We start from the raw sequence: 21,149 nt of genomic DNA on the forward strand, positions 1-21,149 counted from the left end.
AATCTTGAGGGGATGAGTGTATTTTACTCACATTTCTTTATTTTCTATATTACTTTTCAAATTTGTTTTTTACATTTACATTGTTTTTTTTTTGAACTCTACATTTACATTGTTTAATAAATATAAAATGTAGTTTTCTATTGTACTGAGAAAAAAATATATAAAATGTATACAATATTAGTTTGTATCTTAAAATTTGAATGAAAAAGTGCGAAATGCAAGTAAAATATACTAGAATTGAAAAATATACATGCATTGCACGAACTACTAATTAGTTGAAAAAAGTGTTAAAGTGAGTGTTTACAATAATGATATATATAGATATGAAGAACTTATAAACATACGCAGATTGTGATCGTTTCAGACAACCATCATATGCAATGTATTTAAAAAATATTACGGTGTCAAGCGGTAGTTTTCTGTCATTGAATACATATATCGAATAGTCGCCGCTAAATACATATTTTGAACGATGGTCACACATTCACAAGGTTTATGTATAAGGACTTTTGATGTTATTACTAAAATGTTTTCAGGTTACCCTCTTCACATGCGGGTGTTGAAAAACCCTTAAACCATCTAAACCTACTTAAAAAAAATCTACAAGTCAAATTTAAGGTGATTATATGTGTACTTTTTTTTTTGTTATAAACAAAAACATGTATTAATCGGAGGGAGAATGAGTACCTCAACCCAAAAATATATGTAAGAAAACAGAGCACATAACAACAGAATAAAGACATGATTAAAACAGAGTTACACGAAAATAGCATATAAACTTGAAGACCCAACATTCAAGATCAGCCATAGGTTGTGTTTAATTTTCAGTTCAGAAGTCCATTTAGGACATTGAAATTTAAGATCACACATTCCAATACCTCAAACGTGAAAGAGGTTATAAATCTCCGTTGAGTGTAAGCAGATAGTGTGTGTTTCTAACCGCCGCTACGTGGATTAGATGACCGAAAAAACCGCTAAGTACACATAACATTTTCGAGTAGTTTACTGAAACAAACGAACACATTGAAAGTAACGAAACAAACATGGTGTCCCTGCGCTTCCCTTTCTTGTCTTCTCTACCCCAACCACCACCTCAACCCTCACGCCCCTTCTCCACACTCGCTGCAGCAGCAGCGGCTGCCGCTGGAGCCACCGCAGCCTTCGTCTCCATCTCCTCCTCCGACCGTGACAGGAATGCCATGAGTTCGCTCTTCTCTTCCCACCACTCCTTGCCTCTCTGGGGTTCCCTCAGTTTGGCTGACAATGCGGCTCCCGTTGTCGAGTCGAGAACCGGATCGTCTTTCCCTTCAGCTCTAGACTCTTCTCAGAAGCTCTGTGGTATTGGGTTGCGCAGGAAATGCATTTTTGGACTGAAGAATATTGATGTGTATGCATTTGGTATGACATTAGATTTTTTTCTTTCTACTACTCAAATGGTGTTGAAATGTTGAATTGATGCTAAATTTGACCAATTTTTCTTTGTATTTTTGCCTATTTAAGCTATCTAAGTTTATTAATTAGTGCCCTTCTGAACTGTTAATTCTAGTTGTTGTGAAACTATAATTTTTAGAAAATGTGTGTCATTTGTTGTAGGTGTTTATGCTGATGATGATGACATAAAGAGATGTCTTTCTGAGAAATATGGGAACTTGTCTGCTTCCCAATTGAAGGGTAATAAGGAGTTCAGTGAAGATCTACTGGAAAATGATATATCCATGACAGTTAGACTTCAAATTGTTTATGGCAAATTGAGCATTCGTTCAGTACGTAGTGCATTTGAAGAGTCTGTAGGAAGCAGGTTGCAAAAGTATGGAGGATCAGACAATAAAGAATTGCTTCAGAGGTGAATAGATCCTTCAACTGGTGATCTTCTTTTGACATACTGAGAATTATTCATTATATTTACTTGTTTAGAAGTAGAACTACTCAGGAATTTTCAGATTTATGCCTCAGGCTATTGGTCCCTCAATTTCTCTAACATGCACACATACACTCACAAATCTCTTGTTATACAATAGCATATGTGTGCATAATATCATGAGCCTACTATCTCAAAAGCCCTTTGGACTTGAAGCGTGAACAATGCATAGACCTGACTACCTTGTGAGAAATTTCGCTTCTTTTTATTAGAATAATCGGGGCAGTAAAGATTACGTTTTAGACCACTTGGTAACAGAGGTTGTGATACCACTTTGGTTATATCATATTTCTGATACATATCACTATAACACATTAACACTTCAGAACTCTCTTGAAGTTTTCCTTTTTCATGGTGGGGAGGTTGCCTTTCGGCGCACGTATCAAGTTTGAAGCTTTGTCATTCCTTTTTTTTCTCCCACTCTAAAAGACACATTGAAATCATTCCCTTATTGTTACTGATATCTTAGCTTTGATAACCCCCTGGAAATTTTATTCCAAGTGTCTATTCATGAGATGTATGTAGTGTAACTTTTTTCTCTGATTGGATGAGAATTTTTTGTTGTGTATCATAGTTTACTTTACTAGCATCCTATGATGTAGGTTCACCTCACAGTTTAAAGATGAATTCAAAATACCACGTGGATCTGTAATTCACCTTTCAAGAGAGAAGGGCCACATTCTTCGCACATCAAGTAAGATATCCTTCTCCGTGTTTGCATTTCCATCTTCTCAACTTTCAGTTACAGAATTATAAAGCATGCATGCTTTACTTTTTGAGTGTGTGTGCGCGCATGCGTTGAGTATTTCATATAAGTATGAATCAAATCTTCTTAACAGTGGTTCATAAGATCCAATTGCAACATCATGCATCTTTTTTATCTGTTTACTTCTTGTTCAAAATAGTACTCAGTCTAGCTTATGGGATGTCCAGTCATATACCATAATTCCACACTGGCTAGTGAAGCATATGCATGTAAGAGAAAGACCTATCCCTCATATTTAATTTATACCTTTGCCATTAAAAGGAAATGGGTGATCTGATGAAAGCTGCTATAATTTTTTATTTTGAAAGTGACAATTTGATAGTGGGAAAGAGTTTCCTCAAATTAATACAGCTAATGTTGAAATGTGGATGATATGTATTCTCTTCTTCTAATATGTACTTTTTTCAACAAACTAGCTGTGGGGTTACCTTTACTTTTACCAAAAACAGTGAGTATAAAAAACAAATGAAAGTTTCAATTTTAAGTTTAGAGTATCTTGCTGTACCTTGAGCAGTTATGAATAGGCGTTCAACTAAGGGGATGTTTCAGAGTGGAACTTGTAAACAGTGATCTGTATTCATGTCCTTTTAACAATGTGAATCAGTAGCACCTAGTATTAGGCGTTATAGACTCTTTATGCTTCTAATGTGAAAGGAAGAAACTACTCGATTTGTGTGTGTGTGCGTGTGTATTACATTGCAACAAGAACCTTTGGAGTTAATTATTTTTATCTTGGTTGCTATAGTTGATGGACAGGAAGTGGGAAGCATCCAGAGTAAACTCCTATGTAGGTCACTCCTAGATTTATATGTTGGGGAGGAACCGTTTGATAAACAAGCCAAAGAAGACATTGAGCTCAACATTGCTTCTTACCTCCAGAAATAGACTGTTAAGTTGAAAATCTTCTCTAAGACATGGATTCTACACTTGTCAATTTACTCAATTCCATGCCTCTAGTAATTTTCGTTTCATGTCTCTTAGTTATCAATTTAACCTTGTTGATGTATGCCTTGGGCTTCAAGATTGTCGTGTGAGTTTAATCATATCTCATAACTATTTTACTCTGACAATTCTTTAGAGTTTCGACTATTAGCTGCGATTAATTTAGTTTCTCGCTCTTGTACATGAAAATGTAACATCTAGGATCCGAAGTCAAGAGAATTTATGGCATTTTGGATTCACCTCATAATTGATTCTGGCAATTGTAGAAGGAGGCTAATGTGCCCTATTTAATTTCTTATTTAGGCTTATCCCAAAAGCCTAAACATCTTATAGTTCCAGCAGACTTCAACTCTTAACAATTATGTCTGAACTATGAAGTATCTAGGATTTATTATTTTGAGGATCCAGCTCCGGCAGGTTAAGTATTTGTAATTGGAAAAATAAAACAGGACTTACAGGCATTTTTACATTTTTTGAGGGTGTTTGTGAAAATAGAAATTTGATCCTCTAAGGGAGATTAACTTCTAACCATCTATTGCCCCTAATAAAAACTAAAAACTGCTTTTAAATTAATTATTTGATTCAGATAATCAACTTATTGTTAGACTGTGAGACTCTCATGAAACACTAATCAAAACTTACGCTTAATTGCACTTTTGATCCATTTAGTTTGGATTATATGTGTGAATTTAGTTCTTCTAATTTTTTTGAGCTAATAAAGTTACTCTACTTTTAAAATTAAATATTTTTTTCCTTCATCAATTTTAATATACCTAAAATCCTTAAATTTTCATTTTGTTTTCAAATATTTTAGAGTTTATAACGTATTTTCAATATAAAATGACTTTAAAAGTTTAAAATCAGAAATGCAGTAAAGTTTGGTAAGATATGATGTTAGGGTTTTTAAGAGATAAAAAATTGAGATTCTTTTGTTTTTTGTTAAAGTGTATTTTTTGTTTAGTGAGTTTTGAAGGGAAAATGTCTATGATGATTAGCTTGATTCAAGTTGAAAAACAATTATTAGAAAATGAGGATTTGAGAGTTTAGAAGGGTGTAGAAATGAAAGCTGAGATTAAATTTGTTCAAAAATTTAGTGACTAAAATCACAAATCGTTGAGAGGGACTAAAAACAATTGATTCTAAGACTTGATGCATTACTTGAGTTACCTCAAAAGATTTGGATCCTCTCCAAAGTGAATTTCCATAAGAGGAACTGAGGAAATCAGAATGCCGCGAGGAGTTGTTACAATATCAGCTAGAAATGCATGAGGTGACTTTTAACAGAAATAGATCCAAGAGTAGATGCAGGCGCGAAGATTAACGTCCACTATCCTCATCCAGAAAGCGAGCGAGCTCATTATTAATTTCCAAATCGGAGGCTCACCGGAAAGATATACAAGAATAACTACTAATTTGGAATCAGAACATCCAGATTTCAAGAAAAAGTCGGAGTTGCTAACAAAAAACAGAGATATTGCCTTAAAATTTACAACTAACATCTCTCTCTATCTTTTTTTTTTGTCTTCCTTTATTTTCTTTTATTCACCTTGCACATTGTACCTCTTTTTCTTGTTGATATTGAGTTATTGACACATTGTACCTCCTTTTTTCCCCATTTCTCACTTATTTAATTTTTTTCCTATAATCTTTTCCTCGATCCTATTACTTCCAATTTCCAAATCAATGTATCACATATTTCCACCCAACACAAGAACAGAAGAAAGAAAGAAATAACTACAGATTCCATTATAAAAAATAGTTCTATTTTCTAAGTACATTTCTTGCTATGCGAGCAAAATAAGAAAAAGTCATGATGTATTTATATCTAGGCCTACGTATCAGAATTGCCTTTAACGCATCAAATAATAAGACCCCGTCAACAAGTAAATAACCTTCCACAAAGAAAGTGGTTCCTACTTTGATTTGATTACAAAACTGTAGGCCCATGTATCCCAACTTCCTTTAGTTCAATCATTATCACTCACCAGTAAAAATGGCAGCAGTACCTGTCATCTCACCAGAATGAATATCAGATGAGTGCATCCACATCATAGCTTTATCCATTTCCTCCTAGTTTGCCACCTCAGAACTGCAACATAATATTCCAACCCAAAACGTTTGCCCTCAATCTTCAAGGGCAGTGCAGTTTGAAAAATAAGTAGTAGCAGTAAGTATCTCCCAGGTGTGCTGATTGTTAGAGATAACCTTTTTGTCAAGATGAAGTAACTATGTTTTTTAATACTTCAGCTCAGATAGTTGGCTAGGGCATGAGCTCAAAATCGATGGGACATTTCTCCCACAAACTGGGGAAGATTTTTGGCCTGTCCCAGCAGAGGAATTCTCAGTTTGTTGCGTCTGCGAAGTGTTCATCGATGGACCAACTTTGCTCCCCTGGGAATTTGTCTTCAAGTTGCCCCCATGAGGTGGAATCCCAGCAACTGTTGCAGTTGAACCAAGAGGCTGGTTGTTACTGAGTAGTTGTTGCCCTTGGGGTGGCAGGGACGACATGTAATTTCCCCCAAAAGATATTTGCTTATGACCCTGTATAACTCTTCCATGTTCCTGAGAATTGTTTTTGAAGGTTGGTGTAGTAGATGTTATAATAGATGTAACCTGAGAATCTGGGGTTTTTCCCGAGTTTTTCGACTGTGAAGCTTGATTAGAACTTTTGCACTGAGTTTGAGTTTGTGTGAAAACCGGGGGACCGTTAAAAAACTTCGTAGCTGTTGTAGCATTAGATGTAGTTGATGATGCTTTATATAGAGTAGCCATAGCAGGATGCTGCTGCAACATACCATGCTGCTGCTGAAGATGAAGAAACTGCGGTGGCTGTTGATAATTTGAAGCATTGCTAGAAAGAGGCAAACTTGAGGTTGCTGCACTTGAAGTAATGGAACGACTAGGCCGGTTTCCATTCATGGAAGATGAAGCAAAGTTGAGATTTTTTGATGAATTATCAAAAACAAGAGTAGTTGGCCCATTGGTTGATGGCTTCCCAGAGGTGGCTTTCATTTCATCATCTTGGTGGGAAGAATTACCTCCACTCTTCCCTTCATTAAGCGAATATATCTTTTGCTGAGTAGAATGAGATGTACTTACAGCTTGATACCCAGGCCATGCAACATCAGGCAGGCTCTGAAATATCACTGGGTTCTGTGCCATGGTTGAGAAGTTAAGATTTGAAGGAGCACTGGTCCCGTTAAATCCAGAAAACGATATTGCAAATGCTTGAGATGGTATTTGCTCAGCTCCCCCTTTCACAGCCTGTGGCAATTGCTGCTTGTCACCAAAATTTCCACTATTGCCAGCAAAATTGTCTGATGCTGCAGATGGCCTGAAAGAAAGGTTCAGTGGCTGAACTGGAATTGTGAACTTCTGTCCATACACATTCTTTTGGGAGTGATTTTTTCCACTAGCAACAGATACGGCATTCTCTCCAGCCATCCCAGTCTCAAGCTTAGAAGTACGAGAGAACGAGGTGTGCTCCTTTTGTGACTGCTGTAGTTGCATAGAGGTAGAGGGCAAAACATTGTGGTTAACTTGCATACCCTGTGACTGCTTATGAGATGATGACAAAACACTTGAAGAGCTTGCATTAAGATAACTTGGTTGAACCATTGCTTGGGAATGAGGATGCTGTTGTGGATACTGAAGGGTATGGAACATTTGAGATGAGTACAAAGGCCCATTGAGTATAGGTGTTGATTGCGCAGGGCTTGCACCTCTGATAGCTGCGGATGCTCCAAGAGGAGTTAAAAACGGGAATGGATACCCAGTATTCTGAACTGTTGTCATATATGGAGTATCATTGATAGACAAATTTGGGTAGCTGAAGCTCATCGGAGAGGGAACTGCTGGCAGTGTTGAGGTACTAAAAGAACCAGCTGCTGAACTATGGGATTTACTAGATGAGGAAGAACTGATAATGGAGCTCGCAGCACCTGCCTGAGTAGTAGCTGTTGTTACAGATGCTTGATGTTGGCCCGGAGGAAATAGGAAAGTAGGACCATGCTACATTCAAAATTAAAGTACATAACTTTCCAAAACAAAACCTATTAATGCAACTAATAATATAAATGGCATTCTATCATTGAACTGGACAGAAGCAATTAATAGAGAAAAGGTACCAGTGTATTGCCAAAAGACCCTGGATGACCTTGCTGAAGCACAAGCTGCTTCATTTGTATCGAGTCCATTGGGTTGGCAGGACCAGGACTTTTGGTTGCAGCAAGACTAAACTCACTTGCGCCAGCCCTTCCCTTCCCTTGTGCAGCATTTTGGTCCATGCCAGGTGAGTGCTTTTGAGACTGCTTCCGGACAACCACATTTTCTGCAGACCGCATTCTATTGACATAGCTGGGCTCTGTGTCACCCAGAGAACCAAAGCCAATAGCTAATGGCAAAAGGGGGTTCATCATTGCACATTGCTGGTGCCTGAAGATGTTACTGGCAATGCAATGATGGGTAGCACATCTTTTAGTTCGAGGCTTAGAGAGAGCAAAATTCACCCTCTGCATGATTTAATTATTCACGAAGTATACATGATTCAGTTCTAACTTCCATATAACAGGTAGGATGCAAGAATAATATTGACACTTGTTGTGAGGGTAAAAAAAGGGGCTTAATTACAATAAGTACTACAACAAAACACCGAGTGAGAAGCTTCATTACCTCTTGGCCTGTCGTTGATCCTGTGGTTTTCTCTGTCTTCACAACTGTTTCCATGGGAGGCCCGTATCTGCCAATCATGGTTATTTGATCAAAACATTAGATAAAGAACAGAGTGATGAAAAAACAGTTCCTGCGGGAATAAATGGTCTTATACCCATGTAGAGAGAGACAGTTTGGCCATTCTGATACAGCTTTTGACAAAGGCATTGAGCTGGATTGAACTGAGAAGGAAATAAGAAGTGTAAGATAATAGCAACACATAACACATTCGATCATACTCTTATATAAGATACCTTCAATCAGCAAGTGAACCACAAGCAATACATTGTTGTACTGTATAATTTTATGAATCAAAGTCAAAAGTGTAAGCTTACCACTTTTCTCCACTTTGGGACTTGTCAGTGTGAGAAGTTGCTCCTCATTCCTGTCCTGATTTTCCAAATCAAATTTTATCTTCACATCTTCCTTCATTTCCTCTTTCTTAACACACCTTGATAAGTTACCCATCTCCGCGGATAGGGACATAGGTGGAGGAGCCTGTTGTTAGAAAGACACCCATCTTCAGATATTTGATAGCAAAAACCAAAGGAAAATGTAAATGGAAAAGAAGGATCCTCACCATCAGATCAATCTCAAACTTGTCCGCTCGTTGGTCATTGGCGCCCGGAACAGCAGAAATCCTAGTCAAATTCAGCAACAAGCAAATGGTGTCAATAATCAGCCATCTCAATAACAAGTACCTCAAACAACACACTCAGAAAAAAGAAGTCATTTATTAGTATGCTCACTCTCTGGTAGAAACAGAACCCAGTTTATCAACATCCATTTTAGACTTGGAGCCTGATAAGAGTTCTGATCTTCCATTCACAGTATCACCTGAATTCTTATTGTCTTTCTCATTGTCCTCCTTTGGGAATTCGGATGACCCGACTTCTTTACCAGAAGCAGCATTCTCATCCTCGTGACAACCCGAAATCATCGCTGATCCAGGTGAAGCTTTCTCTATTTTCTCAGGTTGTTCATTTTCAATTCTAACTGATTCAGCAGCTGAATTGTTCTCAGCCACAGAGTAATCTTCCATTTTCTCTTCCTCTGGTGATAAAAATGCGAATTGAAAAAGGATCGGAAACACAAATACACAAAACACACAAAAGATACTTGAGAAACTCCATGATCTGATTCAAAAACTGAACCTACCAGCTTCCATGGAAGGGCTAGCACTCCGTTGAGGATGTGAATCGTTTGCTCCAAGCTTTTGCGAAGAAGAAGAGTCGCGGTTAGTGGATGACCTTAACCCGAAGAGAAGCTCAGCTATCTCAATCTCGATGTCTTCCTCAGTCGTCGCCGGCGACGCCGCCGCCTTCGGAATCTGAGTTTCCGGTTCAATCGATTTCTGAAAGCAAAAAAACAAAAACTCATTCACTCGTTTTCTAACCTTTCTAAAATCGTTTCAGAAAGAAAACCAGAAGAGATGGGAAGAAAAAGCTCAAACCATCTTCTTCCGAAAAGACGACGGCGACGCCGCTTCAGTCTGTAAACTCTGCTCCTCCACCGCACTCTCATGCGGTCTTTTCACAGAAGCTGCAGAAGAGAAGAAGAAGAAAAATCAACGATCAAAAAACCTAAACCGAGTGAAATTGATTATGCTATTGCTTTTTGTGGTAACTAACTCTCACCTGAACGAGCTTTCCTGGGGACGGTGGCGCCGATCATTTCGCCGGTGATATCGAAGTGGCGGAGAGGCGCGGAGGAGATTCTGCGGTGGTTTTGATCGGAGGAGTGACGGCGTTTAGGGAAGGCATTTGGAGTGGAAGGCATGGATGATCTTCTGGTGGTTCTATTGTTGTTCATCTGGAGATTTCTGTGTTGTATGTGTCATGTAATAATTAAGCCGAGAAATCAGTGGATGCGTCACCGGAATCCCAGCACGCGCGGCGGCGAGAGGCTCGGATTCCTTTGACACCGAAAGAAGTGGTGGTGGTTTCCGCTTCTCACTCGGTGTGTGAATCATGCAATATTTTGAGAACAATAATAATAATAATAACACCAACCCTTTCTCTTCAGATTTTGCTTCTCTTATTACTTTTTCTCTCTCAAACTTCACTTCATCTTTTTTTTCTCTTTTTTTTTCTTTATAATATATATATTTTCTTAATATAAAATTTGTGAGTTCGACATCGGTCACCATCACATGCTAGAGCATGTGTCCACGACCATAAGTCACATACTGAAGTAGTTACAGATCACCGACCAACAGGAATCGAACTCATAACTCTTTGAAGCGACAACGAGAATTGAACGTAGGAAAGTGGTTCGTCCTTACCAAACGAAGATTTGTTGCACCTTCTTTTACAATATAAAAATAAGGAAAAAAATGTAGATAAGTTTCTAAAAATAAATAAATATAAAAGGAAAAAAGCACTTTATTTATTGTAATGTTATGACTTGTGACTTGTGAGCTCATCTAATAAATGTTTCTCTCTTTCTCACTCTAAGACTCACGCGAAAGCTACTCCGGAGGAGTAACGAGCGGCTGAGATTTCGTGATGAAGTAGTTCGCCACATACTGGCCGTTGGATCAGTCGGCTTCCTCGTGCCTACGTGGCACACACGTCCCTGTCTCACAGAATTTGATATGAGCAATGTGCACTTCGCCATGTGTCACCTATTAAAAATATAAAGTGAAAAGATCCACTCGCACGCGTTAAGGTGGCGCGTGATATGAACGCACGTCACTGTACCCATTTTGTGTCGTGGGCTCGCAGCAGTGTGAGATACGCGTCGCAGGATATTAGTGGGAAGGCTTAAAAATATCTTGAGTCAGTGCCACTGCCACGAATAAATTGAATTATCATTTTTGGTTATTATATTAACAAGAATTAAAGTATTTAAAGTTATTCAAATATAAGAAAAATAATGGAACAGTACTACAAAGAAAATGGATCAGTGGACCAATGCTTCCCACTCAAACTTAACTTATAGTATAACTTTTTTCTATTTATATTCTTCTTATGTATTCGTATATTATTATTTGGTTGCAAACCATATCTAATATTTGAGTTCTTTATTATTAATTTGATTTAGATTTGAATTAAGAAGTTATAAAGATATTTCACCGAATTAAAATAATTAAAGATGTGATAAAGGCCACATAGGAATAGTTTTTAATTATTTTTTGACAGAATATTAGTTAACTTTAGTTTCAGGTAGAGAATTTGGAATGGTCTCCAGGTGAGGACCCACCACTTGAACACTAGCACCGCCACCAACTAACTACTCGTCTTTCCAAATTTTCATGCCGACTCACGAGGATAGTTCATTTTTAATTTGTTTGTTTAAACACTTTCCCATAAAAAATTAGTACTAACAGATATAACGAATAAAATATATTACTAACATGTAAAATATTGTACAGTAGTGGAGTACTATTTTAATAAATAAATAAATAAATAACAGCAAAGTCAGCAACGTAAGTGGACATTTTTTTATATTTAATTTATATAATTATATGAAACGAATTCAAATATTTAAATAGCACTGGTAAATTTAGGCAACAATGTCAATAAATTAGGTTTGCTTAGTTGAGTAAGTTCACTTGTCATAATGTCATTCACTTTTTTAGAGTATGAGAGGGACATATGTATCCCTACCCTGCTCTCTTTAATTGACATTTTCTTTATTCAATAGTATTCAATTTTTAATTCAAAAAATCAATATTTTATTTTAGAAAAAAATTCATTTTTTATGATCCAAGTTGAACCAGCAGGGCCGCGGTCAGGTAAATCGACCAAAAGTCCAAAACACTTTGCGAGAGAATAAAGGGGAATAGGGAGCCTTGGATGAAGAATGAGCCAGAGAGGGGGCCGATGCGTGGGGGGTTTTTGTAGGGACTCTAATGCTTAATTAAGTCAGTAAGGGAAGTGGAAGCTAAAGAGAATGGAAAGAGATGAGATTAAAAGAACTTAGGGTGGTAATGATGTTAGTATTTATAGTGGAGGTTTGGATGAAGGCTTAAGGAGTGGTCGCTTTCAAGGGTGTCACCCTACTTGTGGTACGGAGCGTTAGATCTTTGCCATTGGGTCGTGATCTTACGGTGGGGAAAAGTGGTAGGCCTAGCAAGTTTAGCGTGAGACGCGGTTCAATCAGCAATGTTGTAGCCCCGCCTGTCGGGGTGGTTGATGAAGGGTATCTTTCAGCTCGCTCCTTCTCAAGGGACTTGAAGTCCTCCACTGTTGGATCTAGTGGTGACGTCAAAGGCACTTGACACGTATAGTTTGGGTCATCACTTGTCGCCCAACCGTCACACATGCTAGCCAGGGTTAATCTTTATCTAGTCGGCTGGGTCAGTTTGGTCTAAGTTCTATCTGGGTAAAATGAACCCTGTAACGCAAGTAAAACTATTTTAACTAACTTATAAATTTATAATATACTCATGTAGTACATGCATGATTAACAATATCACATAGGTTCAGTATAATATCCATCTTCTTGAATAAAATTGTCTTAACAAGAAATACCTAATGGTGGGTGGTGCTTGTGACACAAAAGAGTATTTTTTAAATAAATTTTAATTCATTCACACCTATTTTTTTTTTTTTACCTTTTTTTCACTTTTTTCTTTTTATATTTTTCACTTCTAATTCTATCACATCATCATATCTCACATTTCTCTTTTTTTCCTTCTTAAATCTCAAGGTGGTTTTATTCGTGAACAAAACTTTAATGTTTCTTAACTGCAAGTACAATAATAATATGTCCATTTTTAAACAAAATATTTTGGACGGTTGAAAATATTCTGATGCTAAATGTTTTATCATTTCTTTATTCAAATCATGAGCCCATCATTCATGGGTTGCTTTGAGAACTGAAGTTACATATTTAAGTGAATTAATTCAATTTTTCAATGTAAGCAAACTTTCCTTTTCATCCACCTTCAATAACCGATTGATTAGACTATGAATTCAATTGAGCTGATAACATAAAATGATAAAAAGGCTTTTAATTAGACAAAAAAGGGATTATCTATCTATCTATCTAAAGCATTGATTAATAAAGTTATTAAAGTATACTCTCATTCTTTGCGGTTGAGTGATTAAGGTCTAATTCAGATTCAATATCACGATACACGTCAAAGCAATAACCATCACCATGATTTCTTTTGAATTCAAAACAACTACAGAGGTATAATGGTTCAGTGCCCGGAATTTAGAGCTAACTTAAAATAACATCACACGTTAAGGGTTCATTCTATTAAAATGATAAAAGTAATGAAAGTTTATATGATGCTTAGTTGGTTGTGAGTGACAACTACTATGGTTTAGCTGAGGTAGGGGGAAGTAAAATTTAAGCTTTGATAGACTTTAACAATTACCACGGGATATTCATTTGTTTGTTTCAAATAAATAAATTAAAAGACAATGTTAAAGTTATTAATTATATTCCACCAAAATATATCCTCATGTTCTCAATTCTCATACGTATACTTAATGAAGAAGTTATTTTATGAAAAATTAATGCATTTAATATCTAAAAAATGTAAAAAGTATTTAATTTTTTTTATTCATTTAACTGTAGTAGGATTTGTAAAAAGATATACATCACTCGTGTTATTATTCATTGACATATAGAAGCGAATCTAAATTGTTTGTAAAATACTTGCATAGTTTTTTGGTCGCTCAAAATATTTTTTTTTATTAGAAATAAGGTCATATTATGCCCCATATATGGATTATTTTATTTAGTTATCAGTCTGTGTGACACTCCTAGTTAGATATAGATCGTCAATGTGTGCATCAACTTTGGTCCTGTAAAAATTTCCAGATCAGTCCTAGTCTATATTATCTTCCCCTCTCCCTAATCCCAAATCCTAACACCACCTCCAACGGCGATGACCATACCTCCGCCATTTTTCGATCCATGGTATATATCTTCAACCCTCACCTCCCACTCTCTTTCTCCTCCCTTTTTCTCCACCATCTCATTCTCCCCACCTCCTTCCTTGTTAAAACTTCAAAACCATGCGCTTTTGTAGGCAAGAAGATCTCCATCTACTCGCATGAGAAGCTTCTATGAGGACTCTGGCCTCTATATCTCTTGGGCTAACTCTAAATACCTCTTCACATAATTACCAAGCAAATTCTTGAAATAAATAAATACAACACAAAAAGAGGGTTAAAAGTGTTTTCTACTTTGTCTCTTACTCCTCAGTTAATCCTAATCGAAAGAAAATCATTCTTTCACACATTTAATGTGGTTCTGCAGTAAAAATATTGATCGAGAAAGATGTTTCAAAGAATACTCATCTGAATTAATCTCTTGTCATATTGCTTCAATGAGTTTACTGAAAAAAAACTCAAAGCAACTGCTAAAATAACATCAATGAATCATTGTTTTTTTTACATTAGAAATATAAATTACATCCGCCAAATATTGGTCCTAAACCTCTCATCCCTAATTCATATGTGTCAATCAACTCTTACCACTTGAGTTATCATTTGGACACAACATCAATGGATTGTTGGTCAAATAATTATTGAGAAATTAAAGTAGTGGTTTACTCAAATAATTATTCAGAAAATATCTCGTGCGAAATTCAAAAGAAATAAAGTGGAACCTTATTATTAGTTTTTCTTTTAATTTTTTAAATAATAAACATAATGACTTTCGCCCTTTTCTTTCAAATAAAAAACATATGACTTTCGTCCTTTTCCTTTTTAAATTTTTACATTAATACAACCATTATTATTTTATACTCAGTTTACAATATATTTAAATTGTTTTTTTAAAGTCTGATTTGCATGTAACAAAAAAAAGTCTGATTTGCACTGCTGGGCCAAAAGGTTATTTGTATTATAAAGCCAATCAATGAACGTATACAAGGCCAGACGTCTTCTCCTTTCACTTGAATAAAAAGGATAAAAAGTAAAACGGGATAATTAAATATGATAAATTATAATTAAAAGTATGTTCCACCATGCATTGATGCCTTTATAAATTATTCTTGTTGGATGACTTGGGGACTTTGAACTGTTAAGTCATTGATACTGATCTTTGGACAAGAGAAAGGGTATTATTTTAATGCAAGAATATGCAGATCGAAACATAGATTGTCTTTTTTCCATTATAAAAACAATCAAACATTATCTTTCCCAAAAAAGAATAATAAAAGGACACATTATTGCGTCCTAAACTATAGATAATTAGATATTATATGACATTGCTTGTAGAAAGTTATTGCTAGCTAACTAGAATAAACACTTATTCAAGTTTACAAATTTGGAAAAGTTACACAGAACCCTTTTACCGACTCCGACACTCTTTAATTTGAATACATGAAGAGGGATCACTTTTCTTTCCACTAGTGTTATTTAAGTTTGTTGGTAATGTTGTGCTTATTTAAATATAAAAATTCTTTCCACTAGTGTTATTTAAGTTTGTTGGTAATGTTGTGCTTATTTAAATATAAAAATATTTATTTATTAAGTAAGTAGTTAAGATTCAGTTCTCAAGTCTTATGAATAAGAAAAAGTCATTGTTTAAGCTTATGCCGCTTAATATGATGATAGTGCGGTGATAAATTAATGACACAATTGTCGACGGTAAGAATATTTCAATTAACACCAAAACAAGGTTTATATGCACCTTCAATCAGATATAATAGTTATTCAAATTCAACTCACTGCACATGACCAAGGCATTGATTAATTAGGGATATTAGTATATAATACTTCATTACTTCTTTATCAAACTACATCCTCCGGTCATTATTATAAGCAAAAGTTAGTTTTGTAGATTAATTCAATAAATGATGTATGTGTATTTTGACCAATGCTATATATATCTTGAATAAAGATAGATAAATTGAGAAAAAACACACAACATATCAATTGTGATATATTGAATGGTTAAGAATATAAAGTCATGTGATTTTTTTAATGTTAATTATTAAATTATTTTAATATTAACCACCTATATTCTTCACCAATGAAAATTAGATGTTTGACTAACTTTTTTTTATAAAATATAATGGATCAAGCTGTCTCCACAGACTCAACTATAAACTTTAATAATGATTTCATTGGACATACATGTTGAGTTGGCCACCGTTTGTTGCTCCACGTTGGAATGACATTCTGAATGCCTGAATGGTGATATGAAATTGCTAATTTTTTTTTTGTTGGTACAGATATGAAATTGCTAATTGCGATGCGTGTAACTCACCATGATTAAGAAATAGTAATGTACAACAAATTATTTTATTATGAAGAAAAATAGTTTCTTAATTGGTTTATCATAGACCTTATAATATAAGATTTCATAACTGGTTCCCATGCTGCTTTTTATATTAAGCCTGGACTTATAGAATGAATTATAGGGTTTTTTAAAAAAATGTTTCTACTGCGTGCCAGCTGTTTGATTAAAATGCTTGATGATTCTGTATAGTCTATACCAATATTCAAGACTAAAATGCTTGATGATTCACTGCATGGATCGATTAATTGATGGATTGATCTAACTAATTAAAAGTGCTGATGAGATTGAGTTTTGAATATGAAATTGCCCTGAATATTGTTAGATTTCGATAGTGATTTTATGAAGAAAACCCACAAGAAAGTAATGCACAGTATTTTTTTTTTTTTGGGATAAAAGAAGCAAAGAAAGGACGCACAATATACTTTAGAATGTATAGAAATAATTCTGTTTATTGATTGTGAGGAAATGATCACACTTCATACAGAAAGAGAAACACTTATACGGTTATACCCAGTACTGCTTACACCTCTGTTTCAGAGAGGAAAAAAATGCATTTTTTTTATATGTACATTTAGAATTTCAAGAGATTTTTAACTAATATTTTTGAAAAATAAATGCTCTTGTGAGAAGAAAAAATGTGAGATAAAATAAATTTTATATGGTAAAATAAAATAAATAAATAATACTATTTTGAAAATTAATTAACAAAATTAACTATATTTTTTAATTTGTGTTTTTTTTTCTCTTTTTGTATAGCGAGTTAGTAAATTCCAAAACTAACATATAGTACCCTGATGGCATTGGGCCCAAGAAAAATGTACGGCCCATTACAATGCCAAAAAAGCCAGCAAGAAACCGATGAAAATTCAAAAAAAAAACGATGAAAACATTGATATGGGCTAGCACAATTTATCAAATTATCTTAATTTCCTTTTATTTTAAGTGTTATGGGCCCAAATCCACTTTAGAAGCTATGCTAAGAAAATAAAGGTAATCAGATGAGATTTTGGACAATCAATGAGAGAATTGAGCTTTGCTCTCCATTTTGATCAGCTCACTCTGTCCCTTAATTATGAGGTCGGAGGGTTTGATCCTCATTCATAGAAATGAACGTATGTTATGATCATCCGTTTACCACTTACAGCAAGCAATCGCGGCAAAGAGATTAGTCATTATTGTTAGCGATGAATCAGCTAAGAAAGCTAATTTTCTTGCAGCAAAGATATTTTAAAGAAAAACTATTGTTTTTTACATAAACTGGGCGACATCTTGTATGCTGAACTGAGGCCCAATCATCTGAAAAAGAAGACAGTTTGAGTCTTTCAATCCACTTTTATATTTGGCCAAAAACAACCAGCTTCGACAAAAAAAAGAGTAGTCCAGCTTGGAAGATGCAGAAGGAATGGTTTTTTTTTTGTCAATGGCTTTTCTTTCTTAACCAAAAATATCTTATTTTTTCCTGTTTTATTTCCATAGTTCTTTTGCTCAAATTTTCTAGTCCACTGTGGCCCACTTATTTCCTAGAATTTAACCGGGCTGCAATAATATATCGGGCCATCTATTAGAGATTATTTGATATATCTTTCCGATGTAAAAAATAAAGGTTATTTAATGTGATAGGGAGAGAAGAGAAGAATAAATGAAAGAAAATTAATTTTTATATTAAAAAATAATTTTGTATAACTTTGCGAATTTTCTTGCAGTTTTTATACACATGCTAGGGGTGTCAAACCGCCAATAAATTATTTAATCTTAAAAAAAAGTAACTCATGCAGTCTCATCTCTTTAATTTAACGAGACGGTAAAAAGGTGGTGAGACTCACCTTTGCAGCTCCTCTGCCCCCCCCCTCCAAATAAGGGAGGTTGCCCACTCTCCTCTTTATCTCTCTCCCAATTTGCTCTTAATTTTTTTCAAACAAACATATTGTTAGTGATAATTATTCGAAGTTAGTTTCAGGAAATGATTTACTTCTAAAAGCTAATTCGTCATTTATAACACTGTTGTTCATTATATTGGTCATCATCGGGGGATACATTTGATACAACTCATGGTTTACTCTGCCATTAACTTAACTAGTTATGTCGAGCTTTTAGCTCTAACAATACTCGACCTAGTTGTGCCGAGCTTTAGTTTTATTTAATTGGCATTTAAATACCCTCCAAATCCTAAGTATGTACGGCTCAGTGGACATGTGTGCAAGTGTCATCTTCTAACGTAGCATCAACTTTACTTCAGTTTAATTCCTGACTTTATAACTAACTTAAACTTTGAGTCAATCTTATTGTGCCGATAATATCAATTCAAACATTGTGTCTATCTATTTGTTCATAAATATTCATATGATCTCAAATATTTAACATTCTGTCTTTCACTTCAAAACAAATGACATGAGATCGAGTTTGTACCCAAACAAAGGACGTGAGAGTAATATAAAATTTTGGAGAGGCATGAAATGGTAATTAACTTTAAATTCTCTTAACAATGCTAGTTTTCTGGGGTTGAATTGAACTCTACTCGAACTGGTATATAATATACTCTGCACTTCCTTTCCAGGTTGATTCCTTGTCAACGTGAGTAGTGAAGATTGAGATTTCCAGTCATCTTCCTCATCTAGATCACTGAGCTAGCTGCTGCAGCAGGCAATACAAAATTAAGCTGGCAACAAAAATTAAATTCAAGGAAAGACACCAGAAACCACCCCAAATCTAACTAAAAACAAAACATATATCATCATAAAATAAAACAAATACAGTCTAAACACAACAGATAGTCAGTGACAACAGTAGAGACTAGAGACTGTATAGTAGTGTAGTGTAGGCAGTGATAAGCGCAAGCCGAGCCGGCTGACCCATAATAACACGCGCAATTGCACGTGCCAAACCCCACTCCTCACACGTACGAGTGGAGGAAACGACAAAAGCGTCGTGTCTGTATATAACTACCCCACTCCCAAACTCAACTATTCACTTTCTCTGTTCCATCTTTCTCTCACTCACTTCACTCACTCACACTCTGAATTGCAACACAATGGAGTTAAGCAATGTGACCCTCGAGATCTTCACCAAACTAGAAACCAAATGGCTTTCCCACTGCGAATCCACCGTCAAAACCCGCATACTCACCATTGACGGCGGAGGAACCACCGCCATTGTCGCCGGAGCCGCTTTAATCCACCTTGAGGACCAGATCCGATCCCAAACCTCCGACCCCCACGCACAAATCGCTGACTACTTCGACATCATCGCCGGCACCGGCATTGGCGCAATCCTGGCCGCCATGATCACCGCTGACGACGGTTTCGGCAGGCCACTCCACACCGCTAAAGACGCTGTTGACATCATCACTAACAAAAACAAAGAACTCTATAAGGCGAAGTTCGCCGGGGTTTTCCGCCGGCAACGGAGATTCTCCTCGAGAAGCATGGAGAACACGTTGAAGCAAGTCTTCTGCCGAAAAGAAGATCAACGACGTTTGTTGACACTGAAGGACACGTGTAAGCCATTGTTGATCCCTTGCTTTGATCTGAAGAGCTCTGCGCCGTTCGTATTCTCCAGAGCCGACGCGTCGGAATCGCCGAGTTTCAACTTCGAGCTCTGGAAGGTTTGCCGAGCCACGTCAGCGACGCCGGGGGTGTTCAAGCCATTCCAGTTTAACTCCATCGACGGAAGAACCTCATGCTCCGCCGTCGACGGCGGATTGGTTATGAACAACCCGGCGGCAGCGGCGGTCACGCACGTCCTCCACAACAAGCGTGACTTCCCGTCAGTGAACGGCGTCGAGGATCTCCTTGTTCTCTCCATCGGGAACGGATCGCCGGTGAGGAAAATGAGCGACCACCACCGCGAGTGCTCGACGTCGTTGGTGGTTGACATCGCGCTCGACGGCGTTTCCGAGATCGTTGACCAGATGGTGGGAAACGCATTCTGTTGGAACCGTACGGACTACGTGAGGATTCAGGTACGCTGCGCTAACACCAAAGCCAATGTCTCTTTCTCTTTCTGTTTCTGTTTCTGTTTGTTTCCCGAGAAAATGAGGAACGAGAAAAGAATTGACGGCGTGTTTTGTTGTGCAGGCGTTTGGTTTGGGAGGAGAAGAAAACGATGTGTTGAAAGAGAGAGCGTTGGAATCGTTACCGTTTGGCGGGAAGCGGTTACTAGAAGAAAGTAACGGTGAGAGGATCAAGAGCTTCGTGCAACGCCTTGTTGCTACCGGAAAATCTAGTTTACCACCAAGTCCTTGTAAGGTTCCGCCGTAAGCTTTGTCGCTGACGGCAGTTTTTTGTTGTTGTTGACGGTGGTGTAAGTTGTAGTAGGAACTTGTATGATGGAGTGAATAGCAGTTAATAAGAGTTTGACTTTGACTTCATGTTAGGGAAGGAAGGTGTGAGGTGAAGTGGTTTTCTAAAGTGGGACATGACGATTTGAGTTTTGTAGAACACACCTAATTAAATGGTAGTAACTGCGGTTAATGTGATTGGTAATTTCCCAAAATGGCTGCGTGATTCGTGGAGATGGAGCTCCACGACTATACTCGTGAGTCGTGACAAACCTATTTCTATAACTCTCTTTTTTTAAGAATAATCACGTTTTTGTGCTCCA

The 21,149-nt window shown here is 36.5% G+C and overlaps 3 protein-coding genes across 3 annotated transcripts; 2 read left to right on the top strand and 1 right to left on the bottom strand.

Moving 5' to 3' along the window:
• The first annotated feature begins 989 nt into the window (after positions 1–989).
• Positions 990–3,954, top strand: LOC130730623 (fatty-acid-binding protein 1). Its single transcript, XM_057582678.1, has 4 exons — positions 990–1,398; positions 1,594–1,843; positions 2,521–2,612; positions 3,430–3,954. Exons 1-4 carry the CDS (start codon positions 1,044–1,046, stop codon positions 3,567–3,569), a joined length of 837 nt encoding a protein of 278 aa, XP_057438661.1. The 5' UTR covers positions 990–1,043; the 3' UTR covers positions 3,570–3,954.
• Positions 3,955–5,349: 1,395 nt separating this feature from the next.
• On the bottom strand, positions 5,350–10,350 carry LOC130730624 (protein TIME FOR COFFEE-like). The gene is made up of 10 exons (XM_057582679.1): positions 9,974–10,350; positions 9,790–9,878; positions 9,495–9,690; positions 9,086–9,389; positions 8,917–8,977; positions 8,672–8,834; positions 8,452–8,518; positions 8,298–8,364; positions 7,754–8,137; positions 5,350–7,637 (listed from the first exon to the last, which is right to left on the bottom strand). The coding sequence occupies exons 1-10, from the start codon at positions 10,146–10,148 to the stop codon at positions 5,862–5,864; spliced, it is 3,282 nt and encodes a 1,093-aa protein (XP_057438662.1). The 5' UTR covers positions 10,149–10,350; the 3' UTR covers positions 5,350–5,861.
• Positions 10,351–19,278: 8,928 nt separating this feature from the next.
• On the top strand, positions 19,279–21,149 carry LOC130730625 (probable inactive patatin-like protein 9). The gene is made up of 2 exons (XM_057582680.1): positions 19,279–20,508; positions 20,624–21,149. The coding sequence occupies exons 1-2, from the start codon at positions 19,579–19,581 to the stop codon at positions 20,804–20,806; spliced, it is 1,113 nt and encodes a 370-aa protein (XP_057438663.1). The 5' UTR covers positions 19,279–19,578; the 3' UTR covers positions 20,807–21,149.

This window comes from Lotus japonicus, chromosome 1 (genome assembly GCF_012489685.1).
Source record: "Lotus japonicus ecotype B-129 chromosome 1, LjGifu_v1.2".
NCBI lineage: Eukaryota > Viridiplantae > Streptophyta > Magnoliopsida > Fabales > Fabaceae > Lotus > Lotus japonicus.